Consider the following 23,354-nt stretch of genomic DNA (forward strand, 5'->3'; position numbering starts at 1 on the left):
CACACACTTTTCAGCATGGGCATTGTCTTATTGCATGATGCAAGTTATATTATTGCGATTATAGCACCACAACAGGGGGTCTGGGACCCCTAGGGATCCTCAGAGTTACTACAGGGGGGCCGCCAAATCTTTGTGTGATAGGATTTTATTATTTTACATTAACCACTTGAACGCTTGCATCCCTATTCTGAGCTGTGAGGCGTTGTGAGCTTGTAGATCGGCTATTTTCGGCTAAAGAGGTATACTGTAGGTGTAGAGGGAATAAAGAGCAGACCAAGTTAAAATACAGCTAGGGGGTCCTTGGCCTGAAAAAAGTCATTGTGAATCAGAGGGGTAATCTTTGACGTCCGTGCTTTCTGTGGCCTCACTGACGTCACTCAGCCCTTTGCTCTCTCCCTCGCTGCCTCCTTCCCCCTCCTCTCTCCCTGGTCATCACCAGACCCTTCCTCTCTCCCCTGGTGGTCATCACCAGACCCCTCCTCTCTCCCCTGGTCACCACCAGACCCCTTCTCTCTCCCCTGGTCATCACCAGAGCCCTTCTCTCTCCCCTGGTCATCACCAGACCCCGACAGGCTCTGGGGGGCAGACGGGGCCTCTGGTGGTCCTGACACACGTCCTCCTCCTCCTCCTGGCTTCCGTAACTCCTCGGCCACGTGGGTCAGGTCTTTCTTCATGGCGTAGGCGTCCTCCCCGTCCGCATAGTACTTGGCCTCCACTTCGCTCATTTGGAACTTCAGCGTGTTCTGGTACAGGTGCAAGGCCGCTCGGTTGCTTTTGCGCACGTGAAGGGAGACGTATTTGGCTTTGAAGGTTTCCACCATGGCCCTGCTGGCCTGGTCCATCAGCTTCTGGGCCAGGCCCAGGCGCCTGTGGGAGCGCATCACCGCCAGGGACGTGATGTGGCCGTGAGGGACGTCGTCGTCCGCGTCCTCGTCCATCTTGGCCAACACGTATCCGACTATCTTGCCGTTCTCGTCCTCTGCGATGTAGGAGAGCTGAGGCCAGGTCAATCCATGATAGAAGTAATATTTCATCTGGTAGTTCTCCGGTAGACACAGCAGGTTACAGTGCTGCATGTTCATCAGGTCCGCTGGCCTTGCATTTCGTATGTTCATCTTGTAATGCCGGTTTGTGTGGGGACTGTGGAAAGAACCAATGAACTGTAATACAGAGATTCTATATTAATAATAATTCATAATACGTCAGTCATTAATGACATCAGTCGTTGTCTAAGACTCCAAATTTGGGCATGGTCTCAGCCAAGTTAAAGTTACATATTTCCAAAAGTGCAAAACTTAACACAAACGATAATTGTGAGGTACTTCTGTGGCCTACTGGAAGTGTAGTGCAGGAAATTTGGCACTTATCGGGTCCAGTGGTTTGCAAGATCATCTCCAGACCCACAGACAGACAGACAGGCAGACATACAGCCAGACCCTCTTACAGTATAGCCACAGCATAAAAATCCATATATATATACATGCTATATCCATGCGTTGTCTTGACAATTTCTTGTCTCCATCCATTCATCTGTCCATAGAAAGGGACAGGGTCGTCCTGACTGGGCCATCTTCGGCAGACTGACGGAACACAACGAGACCATCCTGTTCAAAGAGAAGTTCCTGGACTGGACAGAGGCGAAGCCACCGTCACCCAAGACCCCCACCGAGCCAGTGCCAGAGCAGAAGGTACACACCAACAACACACCCCACAGTACACCTTATTTTTTATTAAAGCTGAACAGACAGACAGACAGACAGACAGACGGACAGAAAGGAAGGAAGTAGATTTAATCAGACAGATAGCAGCAGACATCAGAGAGGTTCATGCTCCCTCTCCTCTATCTCCCCATCTGTTTATTGTGTGTTATTATCACACACTGTGGCTCACCAGTCACCTTCAGCTCATATTGCTAAGGAACACTGCACTGCACCGCAGCTGAGACAGGAGACAAACTATGGCACATGCTTTTTTAATGAAGCTTTTATCTGGACCGTCTGAGGGGAAAGCGGGAGGCATACATCCTGCGGAAACGAAGTTGGCCGATGTCATAGGAACACAAATATGTGATCGCATTCGCTTGTCACAGTGGTATTTTTTTTGCATTGCCTGCACTGCTGACATTTTCTAACTGCCTGTTGGTTCATATTCATAGTGAATGGTCAAGGCCAACACTCAAAGTGGAACCGCATCGAGTTACAATTTAGTCCACAACTAAGAACTTATTATATATTATAATTTTCACCACTTATTGGGTATGTTATTATAGGCGAAAACGACGCACCCCGACACATTGCGAGCTTGTACATTGACGATTTTCTAAATAATTTAGAATTGTGTTGGTTCGGTGGCTCTGTAGCTCTTAAGTAGTTAAAACTAACTGTGATTCTGTATTATCTTTTTAAAGATATTTTTGGGGCTTTTTCTGCCTTTATTGATAGGAAAGTAGACTGACAGGAAATGGGGAGAGAGATGGGGGGGTTACACGCATCAAAGGTCGTCGGGATCGGGAGAACATGCTGTCAGGCTGGATTACCAGCCTAGGTGCCCAGACGGTTACGCCAACCTATCTTTTTACCTTTTCTTTTTCCTCCTTCCATTACTCGCCCCATAACTCTTCCTTACTTCTCTCCCTATTTCCTCCATTCCCATTGTCTTCTTTCTTTCTTTCTTTCTTTCTTTCTTTCTTTCTTTCTTTCTTTCTTTCTTTCTTTCTTCCTCCCTTCCTTTCTTCCCGTTGCTCTCCGCCCCTCCCCCCTCCCCCCAGGAGGTCCCAGCGGGGCGTGCCATCACGCAGTGCCAGGCGTACGACGCCACCCTGATGCTCCCGGTGCTCCAGTCGTCCATCGCCACCACGCTGGACGGCACCGACGTGGGCCGGGGCCACGGGCCGGTGGAGGGGGGCGGCGGCGCCGAGGAGCGCCTGCGGACCCTGGAGGTCAGCACGGTGTCCGCCGACGTGTGGCACATCCTGGAGTTCGACTACAGCCGCCTGCCGCGCCAGAGCATCGGCCAGTTCCACGAGGGAGACGCCTACGTGGTCAAGTGGAGATACATGGTCAGCGCGTCAGGTCAGTCACATCATGGTGGTCGGATGGAGTCACATGGTGAAGTTACACGGCAAATGAGGGAGCGCCACTAATCACGTTCAACCCAGATTTGGCTCAAACTAGGGGTTAAATTCATTCTCCTGCTATGTCACAAAAATGTGGAAAGCCTGACCAACAGTGTAAATCCCTACTCTCTTTCAAAACCGCTCTAAAAGAGCACTTACAGGTGGCTGCAATTCGAAACTGGCACCTTTAAAAGTCAAAGCCCCCCCCCCCCCCCCCTCGAACTGTTTACCGTACATATTTTCTCTAACTGTTTGTGTGCGTGTGCGTGTGTGCGTTTTTCCGTCCTGCAGTGGGTCGCAGACAGAACCCCGAGGCGAGGAGCACAGGTCCGGGGAAGGAGAAGTGCTGCTACTTCTTCTGGCAGGGCCGACACTCCACTGTCAGCGAGAAAGGAACGTCGGCACTGATGACTGTGGAGCTAGATGAGGAGAGAGGGGCTCAGGTAAGAACCACTTTCAACCTGGCTTCCATATATTATGTTGGGCACGTTATAATCAGTGAAATACTGAATACTGAAAGATTTCCTGAACTCTCCTGAACGCTCCTCCAAGTGGTTGCTTTTTAACCCACTCAATCCGGAAAGGCATCTACAAATGTCTTGTATGTGGCTATATCAGTGGTTCTCAAACTTTTTCACGTCAAGGACCCCCAAAATGATATGTATTTGGTCGTGGACCCCCATCTGAAAATATTTTGTTCCAGGGACCCCCAGAAGCAAAGATTTGAGTCAAACTGTTCCCTTTAAAATATATATATATTCATAGATTTGCACACATTTTCACGATTTAAAAGAATTAGCAGATCTACAAGCTTGTAGATCGGATAGGGCTGAAGTATTTAATGTATGTTTTGTAATAATTACCAGTACTTGAGTAAATGTTCTTAGTTACTTTACACCACTGCATTTATAGTTAGTACAGTTCAGACATCGTCACAATTACCTCTGTCCATCCGTAGAGACATAGTAGTGGCAGCAAATCCCTAAACCATAACCTGTCCTCTCTATCCGTGGTGGTGGTGTCACAGGTTCAAGTCCAGCAGGGGAAAGAGCCTCCATGTTTCCTTCAGTGTTTCAACGGAGGGATGATCGTCCACGCTGGGAAGAGAGAGGAAGAGGAGGAGAACACTCAGAGTGAGTCAGCAGCACTCTGTATCTTATTTTAGTACATTATATAGGGCATAGCCGTGAAGGCCATTTTGTGGTGCCACCGATAGAAACCCTGTTCATTTTTTCCCCATGTAGAGATTTCCGAAAATATTTATATACATTATTTTAAGCCTGGAACCAAGCCATCCAGGCTCCTGGTGAATTATGATATAAATCAAAACATAACATTTCTACCCCCCCAGGTGAGTGGCGTCTGTACTGCGTGCGTGGGGAGGTTCCCGTGGAGGGCCACCTGCTGGAGGTGGCGTGCCACTGCAGTAGCCTGCGCTCCCGCGCCTCCATGATCCTCCTGAACATCAACAAGGCCATCATCTACCTGTGGCACGGCTGCAAGGCTCAGCCGCACACCCGCGCCGTGGGAAACACCGCCGCACTCAAGATCAAGGAGCAGTGAGTTATACGTTACGTTTATTGTCTTGTTTGTAGCTAATCTTTGCCACAAGATGACGATCTTATCACGTTGTCGTGTAAGACAGTGATTCTCAATGTGGGGTCCGGGGACCCACAAGGGTCCTTAAGGGGGTTCCAGGGGGTCCCTAGCTAAATAATTGGCAGTTAGGACCAAGGATTTTGCACATAAAAAAGGTGGAGATCAGTAAATGTTACATCATGGTACGCTGAGAGAAACATCAGCCGTTTTGTTTTTCCTCTGTTCCAGATGCCCTCTGGAGGCAGGTCTGCATAGCAGCTGTAAGGTGACCATCCATGAGTGTGATGAGGGAGTGGAGCCTCCTGGCTTCTGGGAGGCCCTAGGCAGGAAGGACAGGAAGGCCTACGACTGCATGCTGCAAGGTGAGCGCAACTCACAAGCCCTTCATTAACACATACATGTATGAGGCTGGTGCCTGCAAGGAATTTGTTTTAGTGTTGCTGTGCGGAGGAATATCTGCTATACATTTTGAGTTGTAGTGGGCGGTTCTGTGGGCAGATGCACAGATTATGCCCGTGGACTGGACATGTCCGACGTCGGCGCAAATCTGCAAATGATATGCCCATTTAGGGGGCAGCTCACCTGGGTTAGTGTTGTTAGTGTCCCTAGTAGATAGTATATGAACTTTGGGAGTTATGCATTACTATGCATTAAAATAGGATTTATTTCAGATCGATAGAATATTTGTCTGCACTATTTGTTTTATTCTTTTATGAATTTCTGCTGTCTTTAACTAGGAGAAACATAATTTCTTTGGATAAAGGCCCTATATATACATGTACCCTATATATATACATGTACAAGTTAATTATTTTACCATATGGACATACATGTCCTGCGTCAGCGCAAATCTCCTTGAGAATGATATTGGAATTCTCACAACGAGTTGTCTTATCCTGTATATACACATTGCTTGTTTGCAGACCCAGGAAAGTTCAACTTCACCCCACGGCTCTTCCAGCTGAGCAGTTCATCAGGAGACTTTGTGGCGACGGAGTTCTACCATCTATCCAGAGCTCCTGACCTGGTCAGCTCTCTGCCCTTCCTGCAGGAAGACCTTTATAATGCACCGCAGCCTGGTGAGCACACACACACACACACACACACACACACACACACACACACACACACACACACACACACACACACACGCACGCATGCGCGAGCACGTGCACACACACACACACACACACACACACACACACACACACACACACACACACACACACACACACACACTGTATACGTGCAGACAATGCATGCACACACAAATGTACGTACTGTATGCTCATGCACAGGCTGTGGTGCATATTATGCAAACATTTGTATCTTTCACACTTTCTGTGAAGGTCCATGTCTTTAATGCCATTTTTTATGTTTATAGACAAAAAAACTCAATCAAACCACCTATATTTCCAAAGTTTGTTTTTTGTAAAACATTAACACATCACAGCTACTGATGGCAGGCTTATAGGTCATCATAGTGTCATGTACTGTAAATGAGCATGTGAACATAAATAGCTGCAGTAAACGGACACGTGATGACGTTGTGAAGTGCATCGCGCCACGTGCAGGAGGACATAGTTGAAGATCATATCGTCTCTGTCGGGTGGAAACCTCATGTCCAAAACTGTTCCTTTTCAGGATTCAAATAAAAAAATACCAAAAAAATATCAGATCGACAAACTCAAAACGGCCGTGTTTCGAGCATGTAGATCTGCTACTTTTGATACTTTTGTGTGACGCTGTAGTATGATCGAGCCGATATTCAAGCTGATATACAACCTCATTGTTTGGCACCGAGTGCCGCGCTATGATCTTGTAAATCTACTATTTTCAAAACATTTTTGTGCAAATCTTTGAAGGCGGTCGTTGAAATTCAGAAGGTTGAGAATGTCTGCACTAAAATAACATTGTGACGTGTGTGTGTGTGTGTGTGTGTGTGTGTGTGTGTGTGTGTGTGTGTGTGTGTGTGTGTGCGTGCGCGCGTGTCTCCCACAGCGTTGTTCCTGGTGGATAACTTCCATGAGGTGTACCTGTGGCAGGGCTGGTGGCCTCAGGACACCGAGACCCCCGGCTCCGCCCGCATCCGCTGGGACGTGGACCGGAAGTGTGCCATGGAGACCGTGCTGCAGTACTGCAAAGGTTAGAGAGCCTCCATGTATCAATACTGCAATGTAGATATACTCTGTGTTACAAGTAGAAGTCCTGTATTCACAATGTACCGAGTAAAAGTACAAAAGTATTGGTATCAAAATATACTTAACCCATTAAGACCTGAGGCGATTCTTAAACCTGTTTTCTAAATCCTAACAGTTTTTTGAAAACAATCTAAAAGAAATGTTTTCAAGATTTTTCAAAAATAGCAGATCTACAAGCTCATAGCGCGGCACTCGCGCTATGAGCTTGTAGATCTGCTATTTTTGAATAGCCAAAGAAATCTAAAGTGACACAGATGCGTTCCAGGTCTTAATACCAAAAGTAACCATACCAAGTTAAAGTAAAAGTACTCATTATGTATAATGTCCCGTTTCACAAGTTCAATATGTGTAAAAATCTTTTGAAAATAGCAGATCTACATGCTCACAACACGTCGCTTTGTGAGCATGTAGATATGTATTTACCACTTCAAAGCTTAGGTTATTATTGTTAAAACTAACCAAATAACCAAAAAGATATATATTTTTTTGTTAAATGAAAATATTTAAATAAAAACAAGGCTTTACAAAAAAAGAAAACTAACTAAAACTGTATTGTGTTTACAAAACTAACAACAACAGAATAAAATAAGAGACATCTGTTTTCGTCTTTGTCAATTTATTTCATATATAAGCTTAGTATTTTGGATATGGAATCTATCTTGTTCCAGCTACGCCAGATTTAAATGTTATTTATTTGTATGGTATGACGTTTTGTTGAGGTTTTATCACCACACAATACATTTCTGATCTTTTTGAATCACCCGTGCCCTGACAAATCTCCCGATTTCCCAAGCTTGTAAATCTGCTATTTTTGCGGAATGTTCACCCCAGAATAGGGACGCTAGGGTTAGAGAATTGTAGAAGATAGAACAGCAACTAGCCTTTTTCTGTTCAGTAAACGCTGGTTGTCTTGTGCTGGTTGTCTCTCCTGCAGAGAAGAATGAGAAGAAGCCTCAGAAGTCCTATCTGATCCACGCTGGTCTGGAGCCCCTGACCTTCACCAACATGTTCCCCAGCTGGGAGCACAGGGAGGACATCGCTGAGATCACTGAGAGGGTTAGCATCACGCACACACGCACGCACACACACACACGCCTGTAAATAGTTTTCTTTGATCTATGTATTTTATGCTCCAATTGCTGTTCAGCATTTTGTAACTCCTGTTATTAGGGAATCACACGCATAGTCGATGTAAAGAAAAGCCCACGTACTTCGCCCTCAAATGACACGAAGCGAATGAGAGGGGTCACCGCTAACGACACAAAGCGAATGACGGGTATCGCCCCACGAACAACGTAGCCCACCAGTGATTGCCCAATATAGAGCACCGAAGTCTGATGTAATTTACTCATCCTACCTGGTTCGCGGTTTTCCAGCCCCGTTCTGAATTCCCATAGACGTCTTTAATATAGCGTCAAATAAGAACTGTGTTCCAAAAATAAACAAATTATCCCGGCGGTTTCACTCTTATGGATATGAAGCATCAACTGACGGTGAGAAAACGATAATGTTACTTCAGCCAGTAACAGGCTGTATCAAATATAAGTGACTGACTATCATAAACGATACAGAACCTCCTCCCTGATAATATCGCTGAGACAGTTTGTTTATTTTTGGACCACAATTCTTATATGAGACGATTCTATGATGACCCAATGTTATTCTCCATAGAGAAATTACTTTACGAACCAGGGGATGAACGAGTGACGTCAGGACTTCTGTACTCTATAGAGAGCTTGACTGTTCGAAAATATTTTTCTAAAGTAAAAAAGTTACAAACCTGAGCTCTCAGTATGTCGTCTCTGTCGGGTGGAAACCTCATATGTCCGAAACTGTTACTTTTCAGGATTTAAATTCAAAAGTTGCAAAAGTAGCAGATCCGCTAGCTCGAAACGCGGCGCGAAACTTTTGATGCTTTCGTGTGACGCTGTGGTATGATCAAGTAGGCCGTTAATTTTACGAAAACAAAACACAAAAAGTTAACATTTATGTTAACTTTTTGTCTGCCTGACATGAGCTCATCCTGTGTGTATCCATCCATCCACCCATAGGAGGCAGAGGTGTGTAATCAGATCATCCTGGTGGAGGATGTGTTGGCCCGGCTGTGTCAGAACACCTACCCCCTGGACCAGTTGCTGGCCCGGCCCCTCCCTGAGGGCGTGGACCCCCTTCGCCTTGAGATCTACCTCTCCGACCAGGACTTTGAGGTGAGGGCACCCCAGTGTTCATTTTTAATGGACTTTTTAGTTGACTAAAACTGTTACAAAACTGTTTTCGTCGACTACCTTTCTTCACTGTCGAAAACCAAAAGAAAAACCAAAATAAAAACTAAGCTACGATGACTAAAACTAAGACTAAATATATTGACAATTTTGTCAAGAAATAAAAACTAGACTAACATGTAAGGGAGGGACTACTGGAGAAGAGATCCACTACTAGAGATGAAAGACAAGTCATTTTATGTTTGGTTGGGCTCTGGTGTTGCGCTCTGAAAATAGCAGATCTACAAGTTCACGCGTCGCGCTGCAAACACGTTGTGACCTTGTAGATCGGCTATTTTCAGCATGGAACCAAGTGTAAAATCAGGCATTACGCCGTGCGTGCGCGCGTGCGTGTCTGCCTGCCTGCCAGTAGGCCATGGAAGCCCCTTCTTTCATGTATGTTTTATAGCTTTTGAAATATTTAACTTTAATACATTTTCTAATGGAATGGGACTTTGATGGGGCTGAAGTTATACATCATGCATTTGTCATAGACAGACGACTGACGTGATGGATGACTGACGTCACAGGCTGGTCATGATATTAATGATGAAGTCTACACCACTCCCATGTGGATCCCAATTTTCTATAGATTATGTATTTATTATGTATTGATTGATTTATTGATTGATTTTTTATTTACCATATACATTTTTAAAATCAATTATTGATTGTTTTCTTTTAATAAATGTTAGTTGAGTAACATAGTTGTTATCATTCATTGCTTATTTAGCATTATTAATAGGAAATAAAAATGAACATTTACAGATATTTTTACTGATAACAAGGCTAATTTGCATGGTGTACTGTAGGTGTACCTTGAGATTTTGACTTCGGCACAAAAAACACCGAGTTAGAGACAGACAGTGGTGACAAAAAGGCACGCACTGCACACGGTACAGCCAGCATTCAATGTGTATCCAAGAAAGTAACGAACAATTAATTGATACAAGAAACCATTGTAAACCTCTCTTCCAAGGTTACAATTTCAACAGAAGTCTTTTTAACGAGACAACTTGTTACGTAGCAATGCAATTCTAACTCCACCTACTGTAACTCTGACCTTTCAGAACAAATCATAATTCAGGTAAGGAGAGCCATTTCATGGCATTCACCAGCACTGATGAGCACTCTTATCTTTCTTTCTTTAAGCATGACAATATGACTATCACTACGATCTTGAAACTCGGCTTCCCTTTCCCATTCACAACTACGATATTCTTCTGCTTTTTACACACCTGTCAGCCTCAACTCTATGGCTGTCTTCTTCAGTTCACCTGAATGTGCCTGGTGCTTTGCTGGTGGACACACTGCACCCACTTTTAATTTCTTACAGCGGAGAACTGCTACATAGACTGGAAGCCCATTTCCACCACTTAACCACTATCAAGGTTCAAGGTCTTTATTAATGTCCCAAGAGGGCAATTAGGTTTACAGCAAGAGGTAGTGGTTTAAAACATACAAACAGTACAGGACAACAACAGACATGAAACACCATAGCATAAACAGAAACCTGGGCGCATCTAGTGCAAGTATAGAATAGAAAATAAAAATATGAAAATAAAAGGCTACATTCAGAAAAAAGTGCTAGGATATAAAGTTCCGGCATAAAGTGCTTGTTCTTTCAACATTGTCATCATCACTATATCATCACTATATACTCAGTGGTGGAAAGTAACTAAGTACGTGTACTCAAGTACTGTACTTAAGTACAATTTTGAGGTACTTGTACTTTACTTGAGTATTTCCAATTTCCAATAGATTTACTTCTACTCCACTGCATCTCAGAGGCAAATATTGTACTTTTACTCCACTTCAATTATTTGAAAACGTTAGTTACTAGTTACTTTATAGATTTTGATTATTATTACGAAACATACATTAACCACTTCAGCCCTAAATACATTTCGGTCATTTGAAAATAGCCGATCTACAAGCACAAGCAGTGCAACACATTGTGAGCTTGTAGATCGGATATTTTTGAAAGATTTTTATACATTTTTATACATTTGAAAACTTGTGAAATGGGACATTCTGCATAATGAGTACTTTCTACTTTTGGTACTTTAAGTATATTTTGATACCAACAGTTTTTCTATCACAAATGTGACATAGGTAGTTGTGGGTTACCAAAAAAACACCTCACAATTGCTAGAAGAAAATGATTCACAATTCAGGCTTTTGACATTTTAGTTCAGTAGCAGAAATGGGCTTCCATAATGGAGAAGACAATGTGGTGTTTTTCTTTTCTTTTCCTGTCACTTCTTCCAATATGGTGGCATGGGGCTTTTGTGACCATGAGCTGCCACTCTCCAAACCATTCTGCGTCGTGTCAGGCCTTTATCTACACTATTACTGCATCAAATGTTAAATAATGTCTCCACTAATGTACTAAGTCATAGTTTTTTCCTTTCCGTTTCAGAAAGCATTGGACATGAAGAGGGACGAATATGAAAGTATGCCAGGGTGGAAGCAAGTGAATTTAAAGAAGGCCAAAGGACTATTTTAAAAGCTAAAAATGAACACAAGATGGTACGCGAAGTGGATGAAACATTGATGGATTAGAGATGGAAACGAAGGAAATGTCTTTTAATCACTATTACGTGATGAGTGAACACGTCGAAGACGTCGACATAAAAGACTCGCTTTAATCTGACGAGGTTAAATTAAAAACTGAAGAGGACTGGCGTTTCCTGGGACAAGAACGCGCCTGCCTACATGCGTGCGCTAGCCTCGTTTAGAGTTGCATTTTTACCTTTTCCACAATGTAACTATGTAAGGAAGCGGTGCAGTTCTAAAGCAAAGGTGTAAAAAAAAAAAAAAAAAAAACTACGAAAAACAAAACTCTGCTTTGTTTCAGTACACGATGTAGTTGTGTATGTATGTGAAGTCTCCTTCAAGCACTTAACTCACTGCTCATGCCGTGGACTTTGTCAATGACAATGTGCACACTGCGACGCTTGGCCTCCGGATGGCGTGCTTCTGTTGTGTGTGTGTGTGTGCGTGTGCGTGTGCGTGCAAGAGTGGCTGTATATTGTTTAAACGTGTACATGTGAAAGTAAAAGTGCACATTCAAGATCTATGACTGTGTGCATAATGTTGCGTCACTGTATAATAGTCGTATGTGTATACAGTACGTGTGTGTGTGTGTGTGTGTGTGTGTGTGTGTGCGCGTGTGTGCGTGTGTGCGTGTGCGTGTGCGTGTGTGACGTTCGACGTTGTATCTATGTAAAAACGAACCATGACGATGTAGGAGGATAATGAATTCGATGTATTAGCTTGGAAGTGTGTCAAGACGACGTCGACGAGTGTTCCCTTTGTCTACGGTGTCTCCAAAGGTCTCATGCGGTGTGTACCCTTTGTTGCATTGGCTCAAATGCGATCCCTTAACCTTTGACACCGACTTTAAAAGCAACAAAGGGCCTTGTTGTAAAGGTATGGCTTTTGTGACATGCAGAGGGGAGAGAGAAAAAAAAAAGTAATGTATAGTGCCTTGCTTTTTGTGTACAGTTTATATACAGAAATTCTAGTCTGCATTTTAAGACTTTCTTTGTGATATAAGAGATAGTGAATTAAATGAAAATGCCCAAATCAAAGTCATTTCACTGTCTTGTGTAAATGTGCATAATATACCGTACATAATGCAACCGGTATGACATTTATGAACTGATACCGTTTCAGTGAGACACTTTCGTCAGGATTAGCCATTTATTGCAATGCTATTGCGTTCAGTTTGGCGGTGTGACTCTGCTCCTGTGATACTACTGATTATCCGCGCAAGCATGACACAGCATTTCATAATAACGTTGCTGTCGGTTAGACGTTTTTATGTCCAAAAACGTTACTTTTCAGGAAATGGAGAAAAAAAGAAGCTGTGTTCTAATGAGTTCATTGTAGTCACACGCTCCTGTTAATACTTATAATTAGTTCAATATTTATAAAACCTGACAGACTTAAAGGACGACTTCACCCATTTCCATCCTATCTTCATATAATTGGTCCTCATTAATGCTAATGATAATATGGTACCATTTTGTTTCTACCCTGTCAGTGTCTCAGAGGAGAGGCTGCGGACAGTTCAGAAACCTGCCTACTAGTCCAGGGGCCAGGCCATATTTTGGTACCACCTAAGGTGACCGTAAAGTTTTTGTATTTTTGTCTTCCTACATGTCTCTAGTTTATATTTTGGTATGATAACCCTTCCAATCTTGTAGCTTAATGGCAGTTATCACTACCTACTGGCTAATGTATCCGGTAGGAGACACAAAGTAGAATCTTTGTGTCTCCTACACCCGGGCATCAAATTATTGCGACAAAAAACAAAATATATCCATGTATTCAAGGCTTCATAGGGTGTGCAATTGATAGAAAATAAATAATGTTTTGGGTGAACTCCTCCTTTAAGTTTCCCAGGGGGACTCTCTACCCATTCAGCTATGACCACCCTAGACCGAAGGAGGGTCAACTTTTACAAGCTTATGGAAAGCAGTCTTTTTGCAAACACCAAAAATCTGAGAAGTTATCAATTGCACACCCCATGAAGCCTCGAATACATGGATATATTTTGTTTTTTGTCGCAATAATTTGATGCCCGGGTGTAGGAGACACAAAGATTCTACTTTGTGTCTCCTACCGGATACATTAGCCAGTAGGTAGTGATAACTGCCATTAAGCTACAAGATTGGAAGGGTTATCATACCAAAATATAAACTAGAGACATGTAGGAAGACAAAAATACAAAAACTTTACGGTCACCTTAGGTGGTACCAATTTGTGAAAATATCAGTGTTGGCCCCTGGACTATACCAGAGACGACATCGTTGGGCAGGTTTTTCCTCTTTTTTTAACCCATTAAGGGCGCGCTCCCACCGCACTTTTATTTTATCTCTGGGGCAGAATCTGCCAATGCTGTCAATGTAAATGCGTGGATTCACGCAAGAGCGGATCTTTTCGCCTGACGCGCAGACCTTGCGTTTATCCGCATGTCAAGGACCCCCAAAATGATATGTATTTGGCCGCCGACCCCCAGCTCAAAATATTTTGTTCCAGGGACCCCCAGAAGCAAAGATTTGAGTTAAAAAATGTTTGCTTTAAAACAATATATATTCAAAAGTTTTGCACACATTTTCATGATTTTTCAAAAATAGCAGATCTACAAGCTCGTAGCGCGGCACTCGGTGCCGCGCTATGATAAAACATGCATTAACCACTTCAGGCCTGTTTTAAACATGGCTATTTTCAAACATTTTAGTACTTTTACTTTTGGTACTTTAAGTACATTTTGATACCAATACTTTTGTACTTTTACTCAAGTAACATTTTAACTGCGGACTTTTACTTGTAACAGAGTATTTCTACATTGTAGTATTGATACTTTTACTTAAGTAAAACATTTGAGTACTTTTTCCACCAGTGGTGCTGCCCTTTTGGAAGCTAGAGAATGGATAGATAAACTTGTCCAGATTTCCCCCAGTTTTGTTTCCTTGGAGATACAGTACAATATTTACACCACAAGGGGTCAGCAAAACACAGCTTGAATTTCATCATGGCCCTGGGTACTGTGAAAATGTAATATTGTGTGTGTGTAATATTATATTTAATCTCTGAATTAGTTATATTGAATTGAAGTCCTCGAGGCAGTCGAGGACTTCAGGGGGCGCCTGTCTGGGATGAGGAGAGTGTGGAAATCAGACCTGAATTGATACTGGCTGTTCGTAGCTACAATGGGAGTCAGTACTGCTGTATGGGGCTGAGACATGGACCCTCACAGCACAACATGAAAGGGCCCTGGATGGAGTCTACACAAGAATGCTACGAATGGCACTATAGGGCCCTATTCAGGGCCGAAGTGGCTAAAGCCACTAATATGGGATTTAGGACTAGGCAAGGGGCGTTCCCCCGCCAAAGTTGCTGTTCTGGGACACCCGCCTTACCCGCAAAACACATGCACTACCCGTTACATTATGCATAGGTGTGGTTTGGGCATTACAATAATAAAACCCAATACAATTTATGGGATATAGCAACAACACGCCCATGGGCACACCTCCATGCGCAAATAATGGAGTCGGCATAATGCATAGCGAGTATATAGCAGACGCAGAATAGCGTTTAGCGACAGTGCCAGCTGTCTTATCCGTATTTCGTGGCTAATGGGCCCGCGGGTGCGGGTTTAGCTTTGCATGGACGGATCACATCAGAAATGAGGACCTCGACAGGGACCTAAGACAGGTCACAGACAAAGTCAGAGAGAGAAGGATGAGGCTGGCGGGGCACTGCATCGTCAGGCAGTAGTGGCAAGCAAACTGACACTATGGGAGCCTATACCCTGGGAAAAGTCAGGTAAGGCAAGAAGCGCATCACCTACGTAGATGTATTGCGCCGCGACAGCAGCTACTGTTTTCTTATTTCTTGGTTGGCCATTATATGAACTAGAGGTTTGGGCCGGTTTTGGGCTTCCTGTATCTGGTTGCTATGGCAACCTGCCAGATCAGGCTGAGGGTCTGATAGGCAAATCAGAAAATCAATCAAGCCGAGAGTCTGATCACTGATAGAGGTGGGGTAAGATGCCTAAATAATAGCCAGAACTCTGATCAACAGTCTGTGACAGGTCTTGGAGGCATGTGGAGTGATCCTGTGCTTGTGAATCCCGCACAAACTTCGGAGGTTTTGTCAATTATAGTAGTATAAGATAATGAAAAATCAAAACCTTAATGCTGTGTCTCTCAGCAATGTTGAACATAATGTGTTGAATTTGGACGAATGGCGTTTGGCCCTTGACCAAGGGTGTTGAAAAAACAATGACGCAGCATTGTTTTGCCACAAATTGCATCAAGCAAAAAGCAGAAAAATAGGTTCAACAAAAACACATGTTAACACCAGAAGCTGCAGACTTTCACAGACCTTTGACATCATCAATATGATGTCAGATATGATATCCACATTGTTTATACTTTGCAAGGTACATTCCACTTGAATGCTAATTCTATTCACAGTTTGCATACTTTTATATATAATAATGACAATATACCTCAGATCTATATAGAATATTCCTATGTACTCAAATCACTAAATAGAAAAAAAATAACTTTATTAGGTAGAACATTTTAAAAAATAGCAAGAAATTGTGCCTAAAAGTAACAGTAAAAACAAGGGGCAGGAGTAGCTGGGCAAAGCAGGTCTGAAAAGATGGCTTTTGTGGTAGGGAGGGTGGGGGCCTATTCTACTTCAACTGTTTGTACTTTTTAAGGTACATTCCTGGTACATTCCTCTCAAATGCCATTTTTACTAGCCATATTTTCTTTACAGTGTTTCAAGCGAACTGGCATTGTTTCCTCAGAAATATTATATAGTTCTAGTTTAGAAATGGCAACCTCACAAATGCTGCACAGTCCACCAGTTATGCTCCCAGCATTACTAGTGGAAGTGCGCCTCCAGTGGGAAATCTCTTCCATAACAGGAATCCAGTTGTAACTAACTCTCTCAGAACATGAAGTCTGTTTAGAAAACACTACTTAGTCCCTCTAATCTGGCCCCAATACTTCATAATCCCTTTTCAAACGTTCAAGCATGAATCCAGCATTCACAATTTGACATAAAAATGGCACAGTTACCTGTCAGGGAAAGATGAGATTTTGTAGGGCCTTTGCAAGCTCTCAAACATAATTTACCTAAGTCTCATCTCTTTAGTTTTTTCCAAATGATAGTTTGTTAAACATAAGACGGCATCTAATAATGGCGCATTTTACCTTTGCAGGCAGCAGTACTTGCTTTAAGTCAATCTGGAGTGGGACAGCTCACCCCTTTGGTGCCATGTACGTATAAAAAATAGGGGGATATTCCTGCAGTATACTCCATATTTGGTCAAAGAGAGAAATTTGGGGACTAAATATTGATTGACGTTTTTCTGATTATGGACCCTAACTAAAAGGGCATCTAAAAAATACAAGTCCTTTAGTTCAATCAAGTCTAGACTGACAGAAGGTCTACGATGGGATCAGACATATCTCCTGAACAGTGTGATTATATCGTAGATCTGGTGCACTCTCCTTCCATGTGCCTGCCATGGAGTAATTTAATGTAAAATCCATACTGTTCAAAATCTACATATAATACCTGACTTACGGATGTAAGTCAAGTTTATGACGTGGGCATTGCCCCTAATTCTTGTATTCTGACACGGGTCTTCTCTGTAGCAACGCACGGAACTTTGGCTTTTACAACTTCCTAAGCTAGATGTCTGATCTTACTGAACTGGAAGCACACTTCCAACACACGTGGTCGATGCATCAAAGTCCTACTTTTGTATATACTGTCCAATTACTGTCTCAAATACTCACATTCTCACGGGTTTGATAAAAACATTACAAGATATATGGAGTCCTTTTCTGGAATACCATATGTTGACAGGCTCACAACATCTCTACAGACTTGGAAGAGGACTAAATGCCCCCATCGCCTTCCTTCCCCACTGTCATCGGCAGTCAGATCGGACTGAAAACCGATCTGACTGCCGAAGCTATACAAGTCATACATGTCATAGTAACTGCAAGAAAAAACAGAGACAGGCCCAATAACAGCGTACTTCCATGTGAATTTCGGACTTCATGTGGCCCGACCTATGACATATGATAGGAAAAAAAATGTGTGGATGTATTAAGACGGCTTCAGTCAGTGTGCACAATAAATGTGGATCTGATAGGTCCTTGCTGCACACAATGCGTATACAGATAGCTAGCCTTTTTAAAGTCACGCTGTAAAAAAGAAGGGGTCTAATAACAATGTGGTTTCATGGGGCTACATCTGTGATGTGTGACTTCATGTTTGGGCAAGGTTTGAGCCCCATCGGATCTCCATTCATTTCCATCATAAATGTAAGTTAAGTTTCAAAAAAGATAAAACATGTGAACAAAAAATGCATGGATGTACTTGGCAGGTGATCAGTCCAGCGGTTCTCTAGATCAGCCCAGGACAAATACACAGACACACAGAGACCCTCTTCTAGACTTCTCCAACAGAGCCACGGCGTAAAAATAGGAGGCTTAGTGCACTGACCAACTGGTTGGGAAATATCTCCAGTTTGATTCCAGCCTCAGCCATGTGTCTTAAGCGCTCTCTATCCTCAGCTTCTTGTCTCTTTAAACTCTCCTATCTAAACAAAGAAAAACTAATGGGGATATCTTGGTTGTCATTGAGGTAGAGCAGTCACCCACCATAGTAGAGCTACAATTATCCTCTCCCCGTGGAACTCTTCACTGTCAGGTGAGAAGATGCTGCTGGTGGCTCCATGTGTATTGGAGGAGACATGTGGCTGTATGCACCCTCCACAGATCAACAGTGGAGGTTAGCTACAACAGAGACCACATGATGAACTGACAATCATTCAACTGTGACTAAATGGAACATCAGTAAGAACAAAAAAGGAAAAAAAAGGTGACCAAAAAAAAAACTACATTGTTTTGGTCATCTTCATGCAGATCGCAACTCCAGCATAGAAGTGGACATCTTGCCCTGGCTTGCCCTCTGGTTGGGGCTCCACCTCATCAGGCTGCCGCGGCTCAACCTCATCCTCCGCCGAGGGTTCAGGCAGCCACAGACTCGTCCTCCTCAGCCGGCTGTGTCTCTGGCTGGGGCTCAGCCGCATTGTCTGCGTCCGCTGAGGGCTCAGCTGCCACAGACTCGTTCTCCTGAGCTGGGCCCCCCGGCTCTGAAGCGGATACCTGTTCGGCGATGGCATCGGCGGTCCTCACTGAGCGGTCCTCATCAGCTGTATGCGTGTCTGGGTGGTACGAGTCGTGCGCCCTGCTGAGCGAAGTCTCCGACACTCGGCTGAGTGCATTGTCCGGCACTCTGCTGAGTGCACCCCCCCTCCCGGTGGGTGCCTCTCGCTCCCGCATCATCCTGCTGGGTGCAGACTCTGCCCAGCTATCTGTGGGTTCAGGGGTGACAGTCGTCTTTCTCGAGTCCCTCCTGCTGCCGCCAAACAATCTTCTTTTTTCTTTCTTTTTGAAGTTGCCGCTGCGCTCCAAAGCCTCCCTCTCACTGGCCCAAGTTAGTTCTTTGGTTCTCATGCGGTCCTCCAACTCATCCCTCTCTTGGGCCCACAGCAGTTCTTTAGTGGTCCAAATAGTCTCTTGTTCTTTCCATTCTCTCATGATGCAGTCCAGCTGGTGTTGCACATCTTTAACCTCTGTATATTGCTCCACTTTCTGTTTCCACAAACCTTCTAGCAGGTCAAGCCGCTCCCTCAATGCTTTCGCTGTGGTAGACTCCACCCTCTTGCTCCGAGATTGGAAGAGCTTTAACTCTGTTGTCTTCATCTCTTTCTTCATGTCAGTGCTCTTCTGCTGTGCAGATTGGAGTTTTTCATACAAAGCCTCCTTTTCTTTAAACAATTTGTGTATCTTCAGCCTGGCCTGTTCCACAGTCTGCTCCTGTTTCCACAGAATTTCTCTCAGTTCATTCTGATCTCTACAGGCTTTATCTCTCTCAGCCAGCACGCGTTTGAGCTCTGAGTTTGCCTGCTCTTTATATTTCTTCTCTTCCTGCACCCTCTCTTGGAGGAAGCGGATGTCCTCTTCGATTTTCTGGTTAGTGGACTGTATCCTCTCATAATTCTGCCTCTCCTTATTATACTTATGCTCCATTTCCTGGAAGGCTTGGGAGGTGCTGAGCTCCTTTTTGTTGAGTTGGTTATTCTCCTCTGTCAAAGAATCATTCTCAGCTTCTAGCTGCTCTACTATCAGAAAGACCCTTTTGAGATAATTTATGTCTGTGATCATCTGCTGCATGTCATTGCTCTTCTGCTCTTCAATTAACTTTCTGAACTTGGAGACTGATGGCCATTTCTGATCCGTCTCTTTCTGCTCCGCTTCAGAGATGGACGTCTTTTTTGAATCCTTCCTGAACAACTTTTTCTTCTCTTTGCCTGTGACATTGAGCTTCTTCTCATAAGCCTCCTTATCACTGACCCAAACACGTTCTTTGTCTGTCCAAACGGTTTCTTGCTCTATCCATTCTCTCCTGATGTGGTCCAGCTTGTATTCTAGTTCTTTAACCTGTTCCTCCAAGATCTCACATTTCTGCTTGTACTCTTTCATGGTCTGATCCAGTCTCTGTTTCCACAGACTTTCTGTCAGGTCCATCTGCTCTGTGATATTCTGCTGTGCTGAGAGGAAATTTTCATACACAACCTCCTTTTCTTCAAGCAGTTTGTTTATCATCTGATCCATTTCCTGTTTCCAGGCTTCCTCTCTCTCAGCCAGCATCCTGTCATTCTCCTGCATCTCCTTGATGAACTTCTGTTCCATCTGGCCCAATTCCTGTTTCCAGACATCCTCTCTCTCAGCCAGAATCCTCTTGCTCTCTTGGTCCACCATCAGATCCATTTCCTTTTTCCAGAAGTCCTCTCTCTCAGACAGTATGCGGTCGTACTCCTGCCTCTCCTTGAGGAACTTCTGCTCCATCTGGTACATGTCATCTTTCCAGGCTGACTCTCTCTCAATTATCATACTCTCGTATTGATCCCTCGTGTCTCTCATGATCAGGTCCATATCCACGATCCTTTGGCTGGTGTTTTCAGTCTCATCTTTCAGAAGCTTATTCTCAGCCTCTAGTTGCCTCAGTTTCAGATAATCAGAGGCTGCTTTGGACGATGATGCAGCTGTATTGTACTGAGCCAGCTGAAGGATTTTAATACACTTCATAAGAGGCGATTCTTCATCACCAGCTAGATGGGGGTTGGCGGCGAGCTCCTGTTTCAGAGCCTGATTTACTTGCTCTAATTGCTTCAGTCTCATCTGATCCATTTGACTGGCTTTGGGCGAATGTTGTTGTAGTTGTCCGTACGGCTGCTGAACATCGTGAATGATAGAGTAACCCCTACCCGTTTCAGCTTCACCATGATGGCTGTGGGAACTCACATCATCTCTCTTAGTATATCTCGGATGATGATCCATGGTTGCTTTGGACATTGTTGGAGCTGGGCTGTAAGTCTCGTGATTGATAGAGGTACTGTTCAGAACAGACGATTGTTCACCGTCATATGGATGGCCCATTGAGTCTCTAATAGACTTCCCCAAAACCTCGTCTAATTGATTCAGTCTCTGCTGCTGATCCATGGCTACTTTGGATGGTTGAGCTGAGATGTGCGGAGCCTGTCCAGTATCGCATGGATAGTAGTCCTGCATCTCTTTCTGACACTTCTCGGTGTCTATTTGCGATTTCTGATAGGGTGATGGTGTCCGTCTGTTGTCTATCGTATCTCTCACTGGTCTCACTGGTCTCTGCACTGATGATGTCTCCGATGTCTCCCCTTTGGCCGGGGAAGGGGGCTCTAGGTCCTGAAAGTGATGCTCAAACTTCATAATGAGAGCTTTCACAGTTTCACGTTTGTCTGCTTCTGCTGACATATCTTTGAAATATAATTTGGTAATCTAAATATTGACTCGCTTCCTAAGGTTCCCTGGAGCAGACCTAATTCATTCTGAGATGAACGTATAATGTTGGTCTTTTCAACACAATATGTTACGTCAGTAACTACGACAGTTATTTTTGATGACGTCACCCCTTCAAACTAGGAATTCCAGAGCAATCATTAAGTGATGAGGCAAGAGGAGCTGTAGACAAAAGTCAAGGTGGTGATGGATATGCTTTAATATACATGATATCATTGGGAAAACCAGTCTCCGTGGGTTGCATGGGGAGAACTAGGCCTATGTTAGACACGCACAGTCTGAGACAGATCGGTGGTACGGTAGTTCTGCCAACGAACTCAGGGATCAGACCATAATACACAAATCATTAAAATCTCAACATATTATACAACATGTATTAATTATACAATACAAATATGCAGCATTATATAGAAAATAAAATCCTCAATAAAACTGAAAAACAGCCAGCTGTGATTAGGTTTCATGTTAATAATGGTTGTAATAAAGTTGATTGCTCCAAGAATTGAGGAGACACCTTAAAGCACAGTGGCCTTTTGGCAAAAACAGTAACATGCCTCCATAACTACATGATGCCCCTTACCACTTTAGCTCCATTTTGTAAAAACTAAAAATACATTGGACTTTTGGACTTTTAAATCACTTAAAGGGGGATGAAACCATGCATGTTTTACCCTGTTGTAGTTTTTAACCTGAAGTGGAAAATATATCATATCAGCCTAGACCTAGGGTTTCATGCTCCTTTAAGCGCTTTACTTCATCATGCGACAAATAGACGATCTACAAGCTCAAAACATATTGTGAGCTGCCTGGCAGATCTGCTATTTTCAGTAATTTTATTTTATTTTAATTTTTTTTTTTTTAACAGAATTTAAAAAATTATAATAATTGAACATTTTGCACAAAATAGGGATGCCAGGGTTAATGTGGTTAGGTAATATTTTCAACCACATGATGAATCAAGTAAGTTATCATTTGAACTAGTTGACTGAAATGTGTAGCTATTAGCTTTGAGTTAGATCATGGCTAGATGTTTGTGTCTCTAGTGTCTGTAGCTCTACCCAGAGTGCAGAAGATGAGAAACAACAAAAATAAAACCTGGCAAAACAGTTGCGTCATACGTGCATTAGCGCAAGATGAGGATAAAGGAAACATTCAGTCTAAATGTCCAGTTTGCTAATTCTCGCCTACTACTACTACTTTTGTATTTGAAACTTTAAATTTCTCTAAATATTATAAACTTTCAGGACAGCCTAAGCACAAATATCATTTATGAAAAGGCTACTATATGCTACAATGAAGTCGGACTGAATAATGACTTCACTGTCAACAACACAGTAGTCTGTGCCTTGACTTCAGTGCGCTGACTCTCTCCCCACCCGCCCCTTGCGCTTCAACAATACAGGATAAGGCAGTTCGCGCCCCTGATGGACTGTAAGGACGCTTCATTATTATCTGACCATTCACAGAGCTCCCGGCTTCAATTGCTGCAGATGAAAACCACCGCCCTTCATTTTCCGGCCTATGCTATAGCCCCCCTCCGCATTTCTAGCCAATGAAATCTTCCCCTCGGCTCATTTACTTGTTAGCCAGTGAAAACCTCACCCTGACCCCTTTTCCCAGCTTATCAAGGTGATGTTTACACTGCGCCGCGGCCCGCACCGCACCAGCCCACAAATATGTCTTTATTCAGGGTATTCTTTACATGGAATATAATAAAATAAAA

At 43.5% G+C, this 23,354-nt stretch overlaps 2 protein-coding genes across 7 annotated transcripts in view; one reads left to right on the forward strand and one right to left on the reverse strand.

Annotated features, from left to right (window-relative positions):
• Window positions 1–12,772, forward strand: part of LOC311044774 (supervillin-like) — a 75,273-nt gene extending 62,501 nt beyond the window's left edge. For 5 of the 6 annotated variants that reach the window (XM_084056558.1, XM_084056553.1, XM_084056555.1 and 2 more), the window contains 11 exons: window positions 1,541–1,688; window positions 2,768–3,071; window positions 3,407–3,558; window positions 4,143–4,248; window positions 4,467–4,674; window positions 4,943–5,076; window positions 5,638–5,793; window positions 6,716–6,859; window positions 7,850–7,971; window positions 8,967–9,122; window positions 11,599–12,772. In XM_084056558.1, the coding sequence (XP_083912684.1) occupies window positions 1,541–1,688; window positions 2,768–3,071; window positions 3,407–3,558; window positions 4,143–4,248; window positions 4,467–4,674; window positions 4,943–5,076; window positions 5,638–5,793; window positions 6,716–6,859; window positions 7,850–7,971; window positions 8,967–9,122; window positions 11,599–11,685 (1,717 nt within the window). In that variant the 3' untranslated portion in view covers window positions 11,686–12,772. Of the gene's footprint in view, window positions 1–1,540; window positions 1,689–2,767; window positions 3,072–3,406; window positions 3,559–4,142; window positions 4,249–4,466; window positions 4,675–4,942; window positions 5,077–5,637; window positions 5,794–6,715; window positions 6,860–7,849; window positions 7,972–8,966; window positions 9,123–10,246; window positions 10,264–11,598 lie in introns of all 6 variants that reach the window. The other variant, XM_084056557.1, reaches the window with a different exon arrangement.
• On the reverse strand, window positions 316–1,115 carry LOC311044776 (N-alpha-acetyltransferase 11-like; the record flags this gene model as incomplete). Its single annotated transcript, XM_084056560.1, has 2 exons — window positions 316–425; window positions 530–1,115. 2 exons carry the CDS (start codon window positions 1,113–1,115, stop codon window positions 316–318), a joined length of 696 nt encoding a protein of 231 aa, XP_083912686.1.
• Window positions 12,773–23,354: the final 10,582 nt, after the last annotated feature.

The sequence above is a fragment of the Gymnoscopelus microlampas genome (assembly GCF_963454915.1).
Source record: "Gymnoscopelus microlampas genome assembly, chromosome: 5".
NCBI lineage: Eukaryota > Metazoa > Chordata > Actinopteri > Myctophiformes > Myctophidae > Gymnoscopelus > Gymnoscopelus microlampas.